Below are 20,485 nucleotides of genomic sequence, written 5' to 3'. Positions count from 1 at the left end.
TGGTATGAGCGTGAATTGAATGCGCCAATGAGGGGAGAGGGGCGGAGCCTGGGTTCGGGCTGCCGCGGGCTGGTTCAGCGTCTATCGGGTTCAGTTAGGCTGAGTCTGTAGGTGTCAAACTCAAACCACGCGCTGCCTCCTAGACGTGCGGCGGGGGAGGAGTGGCCTGCTAAAATCCTCCAATACAGCAGCACTACGGTTGACGAAGACTCAAGATTGGACAGGAAAGGGAGACCGGGCAAAAAGAAAGTGTTTTCGCTTCTGAATAAACACCGGCGTGCTAGCTGAGAAGGAATTATATCACTGAACTACTGTAGCAAGGGAGCATATTTACAAATACTACTTCATTTTGAACTTCATAAATGCACCTCCTGTTTCACTAAAGAAATGATAGTCTCGGAAGTTATTGTGTTCACATTTGCCTGGCTTGCAAAGGGACATTGAAATTGAGATCTACTTTCATGCCTTTATAATAGTTATCAGACGCAAACAAAGGGAAGATAGGAGAGATGGATTAAAATGAGGCCAGCCTCCTCTCAACCCTCAAGGTTATATATAATCCTCCTGTGCAGATAAACTAACATTTGTTAGACATTTTGAGTGTGCGTTTAAGAGTGCTACCATAATCTTTCTGTCTTCATCTAAAAAATATCGCCTTTATAAAATCCAAATAGCCAATCCCCAAGACAGAAAGAAACAATTCAGAGCCAGGAGATTTTAAGAGTTGGAGACTTATGGAGTATATGGACTGTGCCTACTGATATTAAGCACTGGGTTTACAACATTTCTCCACTTCTCCTGGACTGGACTCTCTTTCAGTCGGGGTCTATTTTTGTTTTGAGATAGGATCTCAGTAAATGGCCAAGTCTGACCTTCAACTCTCCATCCTCCTGCCTCAGCCTTCCCAGTAGCTGGAATTACAGGTGGCACCACCACTCTTGGTTCAGCCTGGTTTTAAATGGGGACAAAGGTGGGAGGGTAGAACTTCACCTCCTACTGCCCAGGTCTGAAGGTCTCCTCCGCTAACTCTGAGCTATGGTCAGTTTTTGTCATTTTTTTCTTCATACCTATTATGGTAGCATCTTGCTATTAAGGAATTTGGTTTGGTGTTTTCTGTAGATTTTTTTTTATTTGATGAAATGTCCTATTTTAAATGTAACTTTGCCGTCTCTGGGAAAACGAACAACCAAACAGTGTCCATCACCATTCTTAAGACATTGTTCCTGGACATACACTATTACATTATATTTCATTATTTACTAAAGTTTCATCAGGTAACCAGGGTATTCACTGGGTAACCAGGAATTCTCATGAAATGATGGAGAACAGTTTAACAAAACAGAATAGTTAAAACTGACTTAAGAGCTGGGCATTGTGGTGCACACCTGTAATCCCGCAATTTGGGAGACTGAGAGAGAAGAAATTGCAAGTTTGAGGCCAGCCTGGGCAACTTAGTGAGACTCTGTCTCAAAATAAAATTTAAAAAGGACTGGGGATGTATCTCAGTGGTAAAGTACTTGCCCAGCATGCTCAAGGTCTTGGGTGCATCCCTAGTACCACACACAGACAAAAAAAAAAGTGACTAAAGAACCTCCAAAACATCATGCTAAGAGAAATAAGCCAGAAACAAAAGGTCACATATGATTCCATCCATACGAAATACCTAGAATAGATAAATCCATAGAAACATAAAACAGATTGGTGGATTCTGGAAGTGGGAGGAATAAGGTGGAACCACTTAATGGGTTTTATTTTGGAGTGATTGACAGGTTTTGAAACTAGTTAGAAGTAGTGGTTTTACAACACTGTGTATGAATGCCATTGAGCTGGTGAATTTTATGTTATATGGATTTCACTTCACTTTTTTAAGTGAACATAATTTAAAATTTTTTTTAATTGTAGATGGACACAATACCATTATTTTATTTATTTATGTGGTGATGAGGATTGAACCCAGTGCCTCATGCATGTGAGGCAAGCACTCTACCACTGAGCCACAACCCCATAAGTGGGCATAATTTTAAAAAATCACAGAGATTTTTTTTTTGGCTCAGATAGTATGAAAACCTACAAAACTGCTAGATTTTTTCAGCATAGCAATTTCCCCCTAATCTCCAAACTCTCACACTCCAAGAATGATGTTTTATTTGAGACACAACGTTCATATCATTGTCCCACAAGTGTTGAAGGGAAGGCAGAACCTTTATTAAAAGATCTAAAGCGAATTCTTCCTTCCAGAACACATCCTCACCAACACATGGGACCATGAACTACAGGCACCTGGAGTTGTAAAGGTCGGGCAAATGTCGGACGGAAAGACCACCAAGAGACTGTCTCATGCAACAGCAAAGAGTTTATTGGGGGTCCAGCATGCTGGGGCTCAGAGCTCACTTCGGAGGAGCAGAGAGCCCCGAGAACAGCTTGAGCAGAGCTTATATACATTCTTTGGAAAGGGCAGGGACTTCACATACAGCATAACAAATCATCACATGCGCAGGAAAATCAAACAACAACTCTTAACCATGATTAGTACATTCACTGGCGGGAACAAGTCGGGTAGGGGTGATTGGTCAGTACAAAGAAGGGTATACATTCGAACTGATTGGCTTAAGCCCTGAGGTGTGTACGTGCTGGACTGCACGGTTTCTGGGAGGGGGGGGGTTGTTTTTACAGAGCAACCAGGTGGTTAGGGGAGATTTCAACATACATTTCAGCGGCTTTTCCGGGAGTTGTTTTTAACTTCCACATGAATTTCAGGTTCCAAATGCAACTTAACAGAACTTAAAAACTTTACAGAACTTGAAGCAAATCTTATCCTTTACATTTCAATTTCTTTAACCTTTCAGAGTATTTGATGATCAGCTTCACTTGTTTCCCCTGTGGTCTGTAAAACAGATATGATGCTTTCAAGAGAATAGGGTGGGACAATCCTAAGGTTAGAAGTTGATGAGGACTGGAAGAGGAAACAAAGTCCATGGAAGAGAGGCCAAAGAAAGAGGGAATGGACCACAGTGTTGGGTACTGCAGAGATCTGGCTGGATTGGAATTGAAAAGAACCATTGGATTCAGAAGGTAGAACAAGGGCTGGGGTTGTGGCTCAGCGGTAGAGCGCTTGTGGCTCAGCGGTAGAGCGCTTGTGGCTCAGCGGTAGAGCGCTTGTGGCTCAGCGGTAGAGCGCTTGTGGCTCAGCGGTAGAGCGCTTGCCTGGTGCATGCGAGGCCCTGGGTTCGATCCTCAGCACCACATAAAAATAAATAAATAAAAATAAATAAAGGCATTGTGTACAACTAAAAGAAATGTTTTGTTTTGTTTTGTTTTAAAAAAAGAAGGTAGAACAACCTGGCAAAAATGTTTTGTGGAAAAGTACAAAATACTGTTGAGAGAAATTAAAGAAACTCTAATAAATGGGAAAATATAATATGATTATGGATCAGAAGACCCTATATTATTAAGATGTCCTTGTTCTCCAAGTTGATCTATTAAATCCAAACAAAACATGAGCTGACTGCTGATTTATGACTTAGAAAGCCACAGAAATTAAGAAAGTATAAAGAAACACAAAGAAATCAAAGGAATACAATTGATTCCAGAAATATATCAGACTGATCTGGCCAACTGACTAGTGATTGAACCCAGAGGTGCTCTACCATTGAGCTACATCCCAGCCCTTTTAATTTTCTTATTTTGAGACAAGGTCTCACTACGTTGCCCAAGCTGGCTTAGAACTTGCCATCCTCCTGCCTCAGCCTCCTGCATCACAGGATTTGGGGTGGGGGGCAGGTACTGCACCTGGTTTGGTCAAATGATTTTGACAAAGTTTCTAAAACAACTCAATGGAAGAAAAGGATAATCTTTCCAAGAAATGATATTGGGGCAAGTGAATATCTATGTATGAAATATTAACTTTGACTCTTACCTCAAAGTGTACAAAACAAACACCAATCAACAACCTCAAAATGGAGCACATACCTAAAAAACTATTAAATGGCCAGAAGACAATATAGGAGAAAATCTTAGTGACTTCATGTTGGGCAGATTTTTAAAATAGCAAACATAAAAACCAGAACAACCCATGAACTCTAAAAGAAAAAAGTACACTAGACATCATTAAAATTAAAAACTTTTAGCCAGGCATGGTGGCGCACGCTGTAATCCCAGCAGCTGAGGAAGGAGGATTTCGAGTTCAAAGCCAGCCTCAGCAACTTATCGAGGGCCTAAGCAACTCAATGAAACCAGGTCTCTAAATAAAAATATTTTTAAAAAGGACTGGGGACGTGACTCAGTGGTAAAGCACCCCTGAATTCAATTCCTGGTACCCCCCGCAAAAAAAAAAAAGCTCTTAAAAAGATACCATAAAACTAAATAAATCATATTGGTTCTAAAGTCCTGAGGATACAGCCTCTTTTGGATTTTGGATGGATCACCCTGGCAGGTACTTTGCCCTACTCTGTTCTCATTTTGGGAATATTTAAGACACACGACATTTCTCCTTGTTCTAGCCTGAAAATAGGAAACTCCTGTACAGTTGTCTATTTTAGCAGCTGTCATATGTCAGCCCCTTGGGGACAGAAAACATACTTTGTTTTCACATCCCCACTCCCTGGCATTTTGATCACTGCAAAGACCAGGGGAAATGGTACAGTTCTACATTTGATTAAGACACTTAGGTTATGTGATGTTACTTTCAATAGGAAAAGTAGACTAAAAATGAATAACAATCTAAGGCTCAAAAGATAGGGAAATGATAGTAAATTGTGACAAACAATGATGGCATGTTATAGCAATTAATTTTTTTTTTTTTAGGTACTGAGGAGTGGAGCCAAGGCACTGCCATTGAGCCACATCTCCAGCCTTTTAATCTTTTGTTTTGAGAAAGGGAGGTGAGTGAGCCCCCTCCTTGATCTAAGCCTGGACTGTTTTATCCTACCTTTATTTAAAATGGGTATTTTTTTTTTTAAGAGAGAGTGAGAGAGATAGAAAGAGAGAGAGAGAATTTTTTATTTAATATTTATTTTTTTTTTTTAGTTCTCGGCGGACACAACATCTTTGTTTGTATGTGGTGCTGAGGATCGAACCCGGGCCGCACGCATGCCAGGCGAGCGCGCTACCGCTTGAGCCACATCCCCAGCCCTAAAATGGGTATTTTTTTTAATCATGGATTTTTTGCATTCATTTTTTTAAAAAAAGATTACTTAAAATATCATTTCTCTTGATGATTAAAGTTGTTTTCTTTTTCCATATTTTTAATTGGTATATTATAGTTGTACATAATGGTGGGATTTGTTGTTATATATTCATATATACACACAATATAACAATATAATTTAACAATCTAATGTCAGAACAATGTCAGACACAAAACAGGTGCTTGATAAGTGTTTTTTAAATATTTGTTGAACCAGTGAATAGGCTGAGAACCAAGAGACCTCTCTTGATGTAACTCTGAAGAGAGGTTCTCAATTTATTGACCCAACTACTTCCAGTCCCCTGGGGGAGGAGGGAACACCCATTAGGCCTTTCCATGTGAGACCCTAAAAGATTGACTTGCTGGGGATCTCACATACCCTGACACCTAAAGGCAAAAGGCATCCTAGGACACTTAAGGATACAGTGGCTTACTGATCATAGAATAGAACAAGGAACTACCGAGGAGTGCAGAACTCAGGGGCAAATAGAAGAAATTTTACTAAAAATAAAATGAGAACTCTTAAGTAGACATAATTAGAACACTTGATTAAGAAAATTTCCACTAAATTTCTGTAGAAGAATTGGAAAACAAATGATCACTGTTTTAAAAACAAAACAAAACAAGAAACTGGAAACAGTGGCACTTGCCTATAATCCAAGGGACTGGGGAAGCTGAGGCAGAGGAATCACAACTTTGAAGCCAGCCCATGCAACTTAGTTAGAACTTGTCTTTAAAAACGGAGGTTGGGGAGGGACCTGGGGGTTGGGGATATAGCTCATGGGTAAGAGAGCCCCTGGATTAAATCCCTAGTACCATTTTTAAAAAATAAAAATAAAAAAATGAGTATGATGAGGGAAGAGGGAAGGGTACATGGGAGACAGATAACTCTGACATGTTTATTAATGCTCAAATCATCAGCAGCCTCAGGAGCAGAAAAGAACTTATAGACCAGAAGTAATAATCAAAAAAGTGAGAGAGGAACACTTTTGTGAAAAGAGAAAACAAACAAAATACAACTTGAGTCTTCAACTGAAAAGCCTCACCAACTCTCAGGTAGAACAATGAAAAAGGATACACACCTGGAATCTTGAACCTGAGGAAATTTCCCAACCTCCAGGATGATGAGAACAACTTACAGATTCCAAGCAGCAAGAACCAGGAACAAAGAAGAGATGTACTGAGCTGGCTTATACCCTTCCCTTGGCCCTCTCTCAACCCATTCCTTGGTAAAACCAGATCTAATTAAATCTATCTCTTTCTCTTTCCTTCAGTGTTGTACTGAGTGAGGCTTCAGAAACCCACCCAGGTTTCACCTTTCATACCTTTTGTCTCATAGTCTTGTTTCCTCCTTGGAGTAATATTGTAGTGTAAACTAATAAATAAAATCAGTAAGAGTGTAAGCTATAGGTTATAGATTAGTAAAAAAAAATGTAGATTATAGATATGATAAGTGAGATAAAACAATTATAAACCAAGAACTGTCATAGGCCTAAGATTCCATTTTGCTGCCTTCTATAAAATAATTGTTACAAGACTGTTTCTGAGAAACTGAAATGAAAGCTGTTTTCTTATAAAAAATTGTTTTTCTGTACTTTGTACCCCACAAATTGTATCCTACTCAGGATGCAGTGGTGGTCACCGTGAGCTATATCCTGGGTTTGAGTGTACTTGTAGGTCTACATGACTTTGAAATAGATTCTCGCCCAGACGACCCCTGCTCAAACTCAGGATACTGATGTCTGCTTGAACCTGGGAATGTGGTTAACCGAATTGCAAAGCTGATTGCCTTTTTCCTAGCTTCTGTACTTGCTTACTTGCTAACTGGAAAATTCCAGTCCTGCTTAGGGCTTGCAGGTCCCGCTTTCTATTGTTTTAATTTCTGTGGCTGGCTTTCTTGCATGATGCTAAGGAAAGTTCCTGAGTTGTGGTTTTCATCTTTAAGTTCCCAGGATATAGGCCAGTAAGTTGCTGTTCTCCCACAGAGCTTTAGTCTCTATAGGTGGGTGACAGTTCCTGGCCAAGTAAATAAAGCTCTCATTGATTTGAAATTGGACTAACTGAAAGAATCCAGAGAGTTTTTGCATCTACTCACCTCTTTTCACTTTTACCCCATTATCTGTCTTCCTCCACCAGATAAACCATTTCTGATCTGATCCTCTTTGGGGCATATCCTCTCCCTTACTCAATGACAAGCAAGACTCCCTTCTCTCATATCTCATCAATTTTTTGGCCTTGATCATTTTCAACAGCATCCTAACATTTCTTTTACTTTAAAAGCAAGCAAACAAATCAAACTCCCTCCCAACTTCACTTCTTTCTACTACCAAGCATTTCTTTGCTCTCCTTTACAGCACAACTCCTCAAATAAATAGCCTCTATTTCTTATCTATAATCCATTTCCTCTTTTAATACCAATCCAATAAGACCTTTTCTCCCTCTATTTCTTTGGATACACTGTTATTAAGGCCGCCAATACCTCCATGTGGTTAAAAGCAGTGGTCAGTTCTCAGTCTGCATTGCACTTGAGCTGTCAGTCATACTGTACCTCTCCTCCTTTTTCACTTGGCTTCCAGAACACCACATCCTCCTGTTTTGCTTCCTCACTGGTGACTCCTTCTTGGTCTCCTCTTTTGGGTCTCTACTCTTGATTTGTGTTAATTTGGTCTAAATTAATATTCCTATGCTCTTTAATGGAAACTACAGAACTTTCATGAATTGTAATTTTCTTTACAAAGCCTCAACCAATCAGGAGAGAAAAAGGCTGGTCACATGATGTGGCGGCCTCCCACACATGCCTATAATCTCAGTGACTCAGGAGGCAGGCAGGAGAGGATCAGAAGTTCAAGGACTGCTTCAGCATAGTAAGACCCTTTCTCAAAATAAAAAAAAATAAATAAACAGTGCTGGGATACAGCCCAGTGGTAAGGCACCCCTGGGTTCAATTCCATATATATATATGGTTATTGGGAATACCCTCCTCGACAAATTAAAAAAACAAACAAAAATAAAATTTTTAAGTATCAAAAGTTAATGAAAGCAATAATACCAATGTAGCAGGCTTGGGAAAAGATCATTTTGCTGGTTGCACAGCATTCTGGTTAAATAATTTCTAAATATGTAATAACTTTACGAAATTAATCCCAAAGAGAGAAATATATCAGTTGTGGAAGGACAAAAAAATATAGATGGTCCGTTTGTGATGCAAAACATATAAATAAAATGAGCCAGCACCAAGGGTAAGTTTTTCATGGATAAGTTTTCATGGTAAATTATGGAGGATCTCTATCTAAATGTTCTCTAGTAAGTTTATGAAGTCTGTATTAATATTGTAAATGTCTAAGTGAAGATGAGAGGGGAAAAAAAGGAGCACAGCTTTGCTTAACATATTGCTTGCGGGTATATTAAAACGATTCGTGCCATATTCACTTGAGAAAAAAAAAGGTTATTATTTATGCCCTTAACAAACATTGCAACATGCTGGGCACTGATAAGAAAATTGCCACAAGTATGCAGGCATAAAGCACCAAGAGGAAATTCAAGCTGTAATCCGGGGTCAGGGATTAGGACGCTCTAACAGGGTTCCGGAAGGCTATCGGCGGACTGACCGCGAGGGGGCACTCTCCGCACGCCTCCACGTCCCTGGGCGCCCCTCGCAGCCGCGCCGCTCCTTAGGGCGCGGGGCCTGGCCGCACCCCGCTCGCTCCCTTTTTCCCTCCCGGCCTCTGCCCCGCCGGCCGCCAGGGGGCGCCGCAGGCTGCCAGGCCCGCGGCTCCGCGGCCCGGGAGCGCCGGCGCTGGAGAGCGGCGGAGGCCGGCCTGGTGGCGGCCATGGACCGCTTCGTGTGGACCAGCGGCCTCCTGGAGATCAACGAGACCCTGGTGATCCAGCAGCGCGGGGTGCGCATCTACGACGGCGAGGAGAAGGTAGGGCGGCAACCGAGCCTCACGGTGGGCGCGCGTCCTGGCTGGGCCCGGCCCGACCCCGTTCTCGGCCCGCGGTGTCCCCGGCCTCCCCGTGCGGGGCGCGGCGCCCAGTCCCCTCCCGCCCGTCGCGGCCTGGACTTTGCGCCTCCCCCGCGCTGGCCGCGCGCGACTTTGGAACGATTCTCGGCGGGCGCGGATGGTGGCCGCTTGCCGCCGCCCCAGCGATACGCTTCGGGGTGCACAGCCGGTGCGCCCCGAGAGCGCCTGCTGTCCGTCTGCAGGCGGCGGGCAGGGACGGAGATGCTCGCCTTTCTGGCTCGGTTCAGAGCCTTAGTGACACTGGCTCGGGCGTAATCCCCGGGGCAGCCCAGGTCCGCCTTCTACCAGCAGCGCGCGGTGGGCGCACGTCCCCCAGCACCCCGGCAGCTCTGCTGCGACCCCAGAGGCAGAGCGCTTATCAGATCTGCGCAGAGGGGTGGATTGCTTTGAAGAGATTTCTGAAGGAGGTAGCAGAGCGTTCCTCTTTGAAACGCCCTTGCCAAAGACTCTTGGGTTTTTGTTTATTTGTTTTTGTAATTACTTTACGGGAGGGAGTTTTGAGCTTAGTCTTATAAAGTGATGTAGTCAACCTTGCCCTGTGATATAAGCATAAATCTTAGGAGATGGGTTTGCAAATTGAGAAGAGAAATACAGTATGTAATTAAATATTTTGTGGGTACTTGGGGGAAAACTACAAAATATCCTCTCCTGGATGAAATGTGCAATTTGGAATTAGGAAAAAAAAAAAGTGAACTCATTTACCCATAAGCATTTTTAGTTTCCGGAAGTTTTCACTTGCTACCTCTCTCCTTCCTTGCTATTTCTTAATTAAACTTCCTCCTACTTTGCTATACTTGGTATACTTGACCCACAGCTCTTCCTGGTCCGTGCACACTGCTATCTAGGGGCACAAGTGATGTGAAACCTAAGTCCTCTACTTCCTTTGGGCGATTTCCGTGGACTATGTTTCCTGTTATTAAATCAAGGGTTTTTCCTTAAGTGATTTGCTTGGACTTCATTTACTTCATTAGCACTTTCATTGACTTGATCTCAAATTGGATCTTGCATCATTTGATTGGAGTGACAAGCAAACTTTACTTTTTCTTCCTTACCGAGTTTACATCTTTGGAACCACTTTGAATGAGAAGCTCAATCAATCCTCTCCTTTATTGGGTTTGATTCTGCGCTGGCTTTAAGAACTGTATGCTGACACTGACATATGGTCTTCAGAGACTTTTCCAGTGCCCCTCCCTGAATGAGTACCTGGAAGTCAACACCTTGTTGTCTGTGGGACACCAGTAACAAATTAGGGACGCCTTTGCTGGCAGACAGTGTAGCTATTATATATGTATATATATTTAATATTCTTTTTAGTTAGATAGACCCAATACCTTTATTTAATTTATTTATTTTTATGTGGTGCTGAAGATTGAGCCCAGTTCCTCACATGTCCTAGGCACTCTACCACTGAGCCACAACCCCAGCCCCAGCTATGATATCTTTACAATAATATAAAATCACCGCCATTAGCACCTGTTTGTGGAAAAAAAATTGTTGAATCAGCAAAATCTAATTTTTCCTTTAAAATCTTGGATGCTTTTTCTTTCTTTCTTTCTTTTTTAAAGCAAATACATAGGTATCAGGCTTAAGAAAAAAGTCCTGGGCAAGGTCCATCTGGAGACCCATTCATTTAGTCAAAAACTCATTACTCTTCTAAAACCTGGGGCTGCCCAGAAGTGAATCAGTATCTTGAAATTAAAGTGGGACCCTACTTATCACTGTGTCCTGGGGGACCTAATCTATCACTTGCTGAGCTATTTGCAGCTGCTTGGTCCCTAGTGTGATTGAAGGCCAGATTGATTCCTGGGAGGAAGTGTTCTGATTTGGCTTTCTCCCATCTTCTGGAAGATTTTCGACCTCAAGTGATGCTAAAGACTCTAGGAGGCTGTACATGAGCCTTGAGATCTGATCCAGTTAGTCTCCCATTCAGAATCCTTCACAGGCTCCCTTGGTCCCCAACTACAGTCCAGACTGCTCAGCCCTCATAGCTGTGTATACCAGCAGGTTCCCTAGGCAAGTGGGCACATGGTGTTTTTCTAGACCACTTGGATCCTCCTGAAGGGTGGAAAGTGGATTTTAGTCTTCCTTTTACCTACTGGCTCTTTGTGGGTATGAAATCCATTTTAAAAAATCAGAATGAATTACCTACTCTGTGCTAGGACCTTATTAATGATCTCATTTACTCCCCTCAAAATAAGTATTTTTCTGAATGAGAAGATTTTCACTTAGAGATATAATGACTTGCCTAAGATGATCAGTTAGAAGGAGAGGATTTGAATCTCTATTGATGGACTCCCAGCCCCGTGCTTCCTTCACTGTGCTGCAGCACTTCAAAGTATAGCAGTCCCTAGTGCCACTTTATGTAATATTCATATAGCTGATCCTTCCAAAGACGAAGAAACTGAGACCCATAGTTGTTAGTTGAGAAAACTGTGAACTGTCCAGGGTTACATATCTAGTAATTGGTGGAACTAGAATTCCAAACCAGATCCAATAGACTATGATCTTTCTATTGCCCAAGTGCCTCTTGTGAATAAATGTGTGCTTGCTTGTTTATACAAGCACAGTTTGCATGGGTGCATTATGACTGGATAATGTGTTGTTTTCATAAGCAGGTAGACAGGTCATTTGTTTAATTTCACAGATGCTTCTATAGCCTCAACTAATTTAAAAAACAATGTAAGATTACATTGTATAAAGTGGTAAATTGGCTCTGCATACCAGAAAATTTACAAAATGTTTATTCTCTCTCAGCTATTTCATTTTATGAATTTACTCTTGGGAAATAATCAGGTATGTATAAAAATATTACACAGAAGGACACTCATCTCAGCATTATATATAATATTATTTAATATATGTTGGGAATTGGAAGCAATCTGAATGTTTATTACAGAGATTAGTTAAATTATGGCTTATCCTAATTAGCAAGAGAAATTGCTAACCATAGAGTGATAAGTGAAAAAAGTTGTAAAACTATAAATACCATGGTCTCATTCATTAAAGAGTATATACATGCATAAATATACACCCTCTGGCTAATGTAATTACAAGTGATTTCATTTCTTTCATAGATTTAAAAACTTTTTTTCCAGATTTTTCAACAATGAAAATGCATTACCTTTATAGTAGAAAAATATAAAAAGAAAAAAAAAAAAAAGGAAAAGCTTATTCAGCAAGTACCTAAGTTTAACTTTTAAGTAGCTAATATAATTCTAGCTCTGAGTACTAGAAGCAAACCAGCCTAAACTTGTCTATCAGGTTAGATCATAATCCATTGGAACCCCTGAAGGGAACTATTACACAATTTCTTCATTTAGAGCAGCAACATCTTACATTTGCTCATTGTTAATTGACATAGCAATGGAACATACTTTGGCTTGAATTTTAAATTCCTACCCTTATGCTCAGATTTCAGTAAGATGAAATGCAGTTGTTTTTTTTTTTTTTTAAAGAGAGAGTGAGAGAGAGAGAAAGAATTTTTTAATATTTATTTTTTAGTTTTTGGTGGACACAACATCTTTGTTTGTATGTGGTGCTGAGGATCAAACCCGGGCCGCACGCATGCCAAGCAAGCGTGCTACCGCTTGAGCCACATCCCCAGCCCATGAAATGCAGTTTTTTAATCAGAGCTTTTATGTTCTAATGCAGCACCATGTACTCTCAAGTTAATGAAATATTTGCTTTTGGAAAAGAGAAATCTTACTCATTGGTAAAAAAGAGATTTTTTAAATATCTTAAATTTGATTATTTGGTTTAGCATACATAAGATTAAACAAAACATTTGAAGCCAGACTGAATTATGTACTGGAAACACCTATGCTTTACTTTTGATTCATAGGAGAACATGGAAACTTATAAGGCTTTTTCTCTGTGTTGGAGTGTTGTGGAATATCTTTCAGAGTGTATATAACTAAACTAGATGGTTCAGTAAACCTCTTATTGTTAAAGTTTATCAACCATATCATTATTTAATACTTAGCTAATATTACAGAACTTATGCTTTAAAAAGTGTTTAAAAATGTATGTCATAAAATGTGTTGGAGCCAGGGTGTGGTGGCATACACCTGTAATCTCAGCAGCTTGGGAGGCTGAGACAGGAGGATTGAGATTTCAAAGCCAGCCTCAGCAATTTAGCAAGGGCCTAAGAAACTCAGTGAGACCCTGTCTCTAAATAAAATACAAAAAGGGATGCGGCTCAGTGGTTAAGCATTCCTGCACTCAATTCCCAGTACCAAAAAAAAAAGTGTTGTTTTTTTTTTTGATACCTATTTCTGTGTGTGCTTGACTTAACAAAAACCAATTTATATATATTTCAGAGTTAAATGAAGTTATATATGTCAGTGATAAATTTTCTAAATTTGATTTGACAAAATTGTTAATTACAACTAAAACCAAAAGAAGAAAGTTGGCATGATCTGTAAATCTACCCATAAAAATTACTTTTGGCACATTTTGTGTTTGTGTGATTATATATGTTTGTATATAATCAAGTTATATATACTATTTTGAAACTTAATTTTTTCCTCTCTTAATAATACCATGGATATCTTGTAATATATTTTTGACTACATGCATAATTTATGATTATTTCTATTTAAGAATGATATATAGCTATGGGTGGTGGCCAGCTATCAGGAGGCTGAGGTAGGAGAAAAAACAAGTTTGAGTCCAGCCTGGGCAACTTTGTGAGACTTTGTCTTAAAATAAAAACATAAAAAGGACTGAGGATGTAGCTCAGTGGTATAGCCCTTAGGTTTAATCCCCAGTACTGGAAAGAAAAAATAAAATACATACATATATATATACATATATATGTATATATAAAATACATACTATATATATACATACTATACATATACATACTATACATATACATACTATATATATAGTACTAATTGGTTATTTATTTGACAAACATATTATTGTTGTTGTTATTATTATTTATGGTATTGGGGATCAAACCCAGGGCCTCAAGCATGCTAGCCAAGAATTTATACCATTGAGTCACACCTCTAGCTCTTAATCATTTTTTTTAAACTAAGAAGAATTTTATTATTTATAATAAATTGGACCCTCACCAAAACGCTTTCCTTAGAGTTTATAATATAAGGTAGACAAGTAACTGGGACTGGCCTTATAACTTCTGATACAACTAAATATTTTTTCGTAGGATCTAAGCAAGGTCTAATCATAGCAAATTCTACTTTCTAGTAGAGTTAATAGAAGTTTCCAGTATATTTCTTGATTTTAACAGAAATGAAAGTATCTATCAATCTCTCAGATTCCAGCTATAAAATTGACTTATTAATCTTACTTTCAGGAATAATAACAAATTATGAGTGTTAAAATTTGAAACTAAAGAAGTAGCTGGAGTATTTTTGTGATTATATTATAGTTTTAAAGGACACTTTAAAACATTATTTTGAGTTGTTGATACAGCCGTAATACCCAGAAAGCAGTCTCAGCTCAGACTGCTGTAACAATGCCACAGACTGGGGTGACTTAAACAACTGACATTTATTTTTCACAGTTCTGTGGGCTCGGAAGTCCATGTTCAAGGTGCTGGGGGATGTGGGTCTTCCAGGGTCCTTTTCCTGGCTTGCAGACACCACCATCCTGCTGTGTGCACTCAGTGGCCTTTCCTGGGTCCATGCATGTAGAGAGAGGACTTGTGTCTTTTCATTTCTCACAAGGACTCTGATCCATCATAGGACCCCATCTCATGACCTTCTCTACATACACATAAGCACTTCCTAAAGGGCCCCTCCACCATCACAATGAGGGGTAGGCCAGACATTCAGATTTAGTCCAGAACAGTTAGAAGTCTCCTTCCCATTCTGTCTCCCTCAGAGACCACCACTATATAATTCTAGAAAGCATGCATATTTGTCATACATAAGTATTTGTGCGAAGAGTGTTGTTTTTTCCTTTTTAAAATATAAAATTATATTATGTTATATGCAGTGTGCTGCAAATTGCTTTTCCCCTATCAATTCTATACTATGTATACTGCTATGTACCTCACTGATTCTAAGCTTACTTTTTTGTTCACATTTTAACAATTTTGAAATTAGGATGCACGTCACATTCAGTGACATCTTAGATTTTATCAAGTATTACAAGTATGTAAAGAGTTTCCATATTCTTTTTAGTGAAATGCCTATAATCTATTGTATATGTGTGCATTTCCCTGTTGATGGATGTTAGAATTGTCTCTCATCTTTTGCTCTTATAAACAGCAGTGAATAGCCAAGTACTGTATCACCTTGCTCATATATGAATTCATCTGTGGGGTAAATTCCTACAAGTGCCAAGTATCCTTGGGTCAAGGGATATTTGTATTTCCAATTTGTTGTTGTTGTTGCAGCATGGGAGATTGGACCCTGGGTCTTGCCCATATTAGGAAAGTGCTATACCACTGAGCCACATCCCCAGCTCTTATATTTGTAATTTTGTTAGAAAATAACAAACTGCCTTCTGCAGAGACTGTCCCATCAGGAAATATATTTTCCCAAATACCACCAGTAAAGTGTTACCAAACTTTTGGATCTGTGTCAGTCAAATTAATGAAAAGGGGTATCTTTTTTAAAAAAAAAAAATTTTAGTTACACATGGACACAGTATCTTTGTTTATTTTTATGTGGTGCAGAGGATGGAACCTAGTGCCTCACATGTGGGAGGCAAGTCACTGAGCCACAACCCCAGCCCGAAAAGGAGTATCTTAATGATCTTTTAATTTTCATTTATCTGAGTATCAGTGAGATTATACATCTGTTAATATGTTTAAGAGTCATTTGAACTTCCTATTTTTGTAAACTTTTCTGTTAATAGTCTTTGTTCATTTTTATAGTGGTTATAGGTTATTTTCTCATTGATTTATGAGTGTTCTATATATTAAGGAAATTAGCTCTTTGATGTGAGTTGCAATTCTTTTCCCCATTCTTCTGTTTGTCTCGTTTTTGCTGTTGATAGTTTTTCCATGAAGAATTTTTGTGTGTGCATGTGTACAGGTGAAGTTCTAAGTCTTTTCCTGTAGTGCTAATGGGTTTAATGCTTTTCTCAAGAAGGCTTTCCCCACCCTGAGATTATTTTTATAATCCTTTCATTTTTTTCCTACTGTTTTTATGATTTGCCTCTCTTTCTTTCCTTTCTCTTAAATATTTGACCTATATAGAACTTATTCTGGTGCAGTATATAATCCAACTTTGGTTTTTTCTTACCTGGAAACCCAGTTAGTTCAGTGCCACTGATTAACTCTCCATCCATACCTATTCTTGTATGTGTTTGTGTCTATTTCCAAATTTTCTATTTTAGAAATTAATCAAACAGTTATAAAAGTATTATACATGAACTCAGTCTCATTGTAAAAATATGCAGTCTTTTTTTTTTTTTTTTGGAGAGTGGGGAGTGGGATCTCACTAAGTTGCTTAGGGCCTGGATAAGTTGCTGAGGCTGGCCTCAAACTTATTCCTCCTGCCTAAACCTTCTGTGTCACAATTATAGGTGTGTGCCACCATGCCCAGCAAATTCAGTCAGTCTTTAAAAGGTCCTTTGCTTCTCTTCCTCTTATTCCCCTCACCCTTTTCTTGAAAAAATCCATTATTAACATTTTACTGTGTATTCCTTTTAGAACTTTTTCTGTTACTTATGTGTAGATGTGTGTGTGTGTGTGTATTACAAACATGTCTTTTGAGGATTACATTATATGTTATATGCTGCAAATTGCTTTTTCCTCACCAATTCTCTTAAATTCCATGATAGCCATAATGATTCTACATTGTCATTCATTTAACCTCTGCATGGATTCCATAGTATCAATGTGGTTGAATGGATGTGGCACACTTTTTTTACCACTCGTCTATTATTATACATCTCAATTATTTCCAGTTTTCCCCTAATTATATCATGGCTGTGTTTATAGTTTTTATTTATGAAATGTGTATAGTGTTGCTTCTTTTTAATTTGTGATAAAACTAATTTGAAAATGTTCATGATTTAACTCATATTTTATGATTAAAGAGAAAAAATCTGGACATTGAGTGACATTATTAATCTTTTGTGATGATGGTCTTATCTTTCTAGATAAAATTTGATGCTGGGACCCTCCTCCTTAGTACACACCGACTGATTTGGAGAGATCAGAAAAATCATGTAAGATACAACCTTTAGCATCTCTTCTAGGTTTTAAATCACTCAAGTTTTTCGCTTCTTTTTTGTCTTTCCCCCTTGTCACACACTTTCCTTTTTAGAACATCAGAAGAGTGTGTCCACATGTTCTCTTTGAATGGTGTACAGAGAGTGGAGTTGAGGGTGTTTTCTCTCATTCAATTTGGGAAAACCCTGTGTAGTTACTGAAAGGAGAACCATGGCGATTCCTGTTTCTAAGCAACAGTCAGGCCGTGTGTTCAGTATTTAGCAGGGGAGTTCTTCTCTCAGTTGTGAAGGATCCTTAAGAAAGACTTCAACTGTCCCCCAAACAACCTGTTCTCCCGGGTTGTTGCTGAGAGTCAGGAGGTGAGACTGTCATGTGCTTCACCTGGACACTGAGGACTGCCTCCTTGTCATTCTGAAAGAGAGGAACTCCTCCCAACCTCATTTTTATAATCTCTAAGAAGGGAGAGTAAGTTATATAGAGCTGATATCTTCATTGCAAAGATCTTTAACTTGAAAGTAAATATCTGACATAATAATTTCAGCATTGTCAGTGAAATAAGCTATCTCATCTGTTTTCATTTTCCTGACCAGTTACTCACAATGAATTAACTAACTAATTAATTCATTTATTTATTTTGCTGGGGATGAACTCAGGGCCTCACAAATGCTCAGCACATCCTCAACCCCTGAGCTATACCCCAGCACCCATGAAATTGTAATACTACAGATAAACTATATACTGTACTCTTTGAGAGCTTGTTTGGAGGTTCTTACAGGGGAGTGCAGCTACCCCTATACCTTGATGGAAGAATGGCCCTCCTCTACTGGGGAAGCTCCTCTATCATGAAGCTTCGGGAGGGATGCATGTGGAGCGATGAGGGAGGAAGGAGACACCCGCCTAGCCATTCAGATCAGCTGAATCAACCCTGGTGATCAGTGGGGAGGCAGATGTTGCAGCCAGATCACCCTCACATTCTATACTGTACTCTTTGAAAGGCCACTAACCATTACAATATCTGACTTTTTTTGCCTTCAAGAACCAGTTTTTGCCCACATTGATAATGTATTCTATAAATGGCTAAAGTTGTCTAATTCTTTTAAAATAATTATATATTCAGGAAATCAATGTTTTTAGGGGAAGGTGGGAGTCATTTACCCATGTTTGATAAATTAATGAATCAGTATAATTTTTTTGATCATGATGTAAAGAGGCCAATTTGGAGAAATCCTTAGACCGATTATATACCAGTCAGGTAAAATAATTTTTAATCAATCAATCAATCAATCAATCAGTTTATTGCAGCACTGGGAATCCAGCCCAGAATCTCATGCACACTAGGCCAGTGTTATACCACTAAGCCACATCCCCCAGCTCACTTTATTTATTTTTCAAACAAGGTCTTACTGTTGCCCAGGCTGGCCTCAAACTCTTGGACTCAAGCAATCCTCCTGGCTCAGCCTCCCTATAGCTGGGTCTATAGGTGTGTGTGACTAAACCTGGCATTGAATAATAATTTTAAAATTATATGTACTAATAAAAGGAGGTTACATAAATATTTTGTTTTAGTGTGTGTGTGTGTGTGTGTGTGTGTGTGTGTATGAGTAAAGAATGGGAAGTTATAAAGAAGAAAAATCATCCATATAATGCACTCCTTGAAATTGTTTTGTCTATTTTTTCTTTTCTATATAAGAAAAATTAAATATAAAAGTTTTCATATAAGTTACTTTAAGAAACTATCCCCACTGTGAAAACAAAGGTATAGTTATGGCTGCTTTTGTACCTCTTAGGTTTGCCTAAACAGTAATATGCCACCACAGTATCATTTTCATTTAATCCTTCCTTAAGTTTATTTAAGAAGTAAAGCAACATTTTTAAAATTATTAAATCCCTTAGAAATATAGGGCACTGATGTTATAAAACAAGGGTTGCTGACTAGTATTATGGATCTTGTTTCTGCTGATTTCCTCCTAGGAGTGCTGCATGGCCATTCCTCTGTCCCACATTGTATTCATTGAGGAACAGGCAGCTGGAATTGGGAAGAGGTGAGGTCTACATGTTATAGCCTTTATTCATAAAAAATTCTTCCTCTCCTACTGTTAGTCAGGAAGCCCCCAAAGAAGGTTATTTTCCCCCCTTAGACCAATTCTTTAAGTAAAAATTAAGTACTAAGGTTTGCTATGATATTCTTGGTTCATAATAAATAAATGTGGCCCTGCTAGCATTGTGTGCATTTCCACAGACACTTGGCTTTCACGTCTGTGCCTGTCATTCAGTACTTGAAATCAGAAATGACCTATCAGAAATGACCTATGAGAAAAATTATTGACTTTGGTACTATTTCTAGCTGATCATTAAATTTATTTTTCAGGTTCAAGTTGTTCAGGTATCAGAATTAAATAGAGCATCATAATAGCTATTTTGCAAAACAGAACATTTGAGCAGTAGGAGGAGGTGCATTTAACAATTAGGGCAATAGCATAATAATGGAACCTTCCCAGGCAGACTAGGAGATGTGGCCACTCTGGTGTGAAATATAGGTTCAGATGTTCTTATTTATTCAAGCATTCTCAAAATCTTGACTTTACATCTTAAGTGCATATGATTCAGGATATTTATGAACAAATGTTCTTGGCATAGGATAGTGTTTTCTATCTTGGTCCCTCTTTAGGCTTAGCATAATTAGACTTTTCGATAGATGTTAAAACAATGTTGAACTTCACTGGAAATGTAGTGTATGCCTTAAACAATAATGATATGGCTACTAAAGAAGATTATTTGACATTAAAGAAACAAACCAACATTTTGAAAAAAGTAAGCCATAGATTTTTAGAGTAGATTGTTTCTGTAATTTGTATTTCCTCCTTTGCATGTTTTTCAATCTTATTACATTATAGAAAGTAAAATCGTAGGGATATTCCAGATCATTTGATCTTTCCTCTGCTGTGTTCCAGGGTAATCTAAACTATGTAATAAAAATATTTAGAATACTTACTTTCACAATAGTGTCTTATTTTAAAAAATATCTCCATTGAGGAGGAAGGAATTCAGTTACATGCTATGTTAACTTTTCTCAGATATCCCCCTGTAGTTCCCAGTCCCTCTTCTCAAATAATTAGA

At 38.8% G+C, this 20,485-nt stretch overlaps 1 protein-coding gene across 1 annotated transcript in view; it reads left to right on the top strand.

The window, feature by feature from the left end:
- The first annotated feature begins 8,946 nt into the window (after positions 1-8,946).
- Positions 8,947-20,485, top strand: part of Vps36 (vacuolar protein sorting 36 homolog) — a 30,260-nt gene continuing 18,721 nt past the window's right edge. Inside the window, exons 1-3 of the mRNA XM_046454158.2 lie at positions 8,947-9,111; positions 17,296-17,364; positions 19,340-19,410. Coding sequence (XP_046310114.1) covers positions 9,016-9,111; positions 17,296-17,364; positions 19,340-19,410 — 236 coding nt within the window. The 5' untranslated portion in view covers positions 8,947-9,015. The remainder of the gene's footprint in view (positions 9,112-17,295; positions 17,365-19,339; positions 19,411-20,485) is intronic.

The sequence above is a fragment of the Marmota monax genome, unplaced genomic scaffold, assembly GCF_021218885.2.
Source record: "Marmota monax isolate L192 unplaced genomic scaffold, Marmota_monax_Labrador192_F-V1.1 WCK01_AAM20220418_F8-fsc00011, whole genome shotgun sequence".
Lineage (NCBI taxonomy): Eukaryota > Metazoa > Chordata > Mammalia > Rodentia > Sciuridae > Marmota > Marmota monax.
Note: the sequence above shows the minus strand (reverse complement) of the source record. Positions and strands in the feature narration are given on the sequence as shown.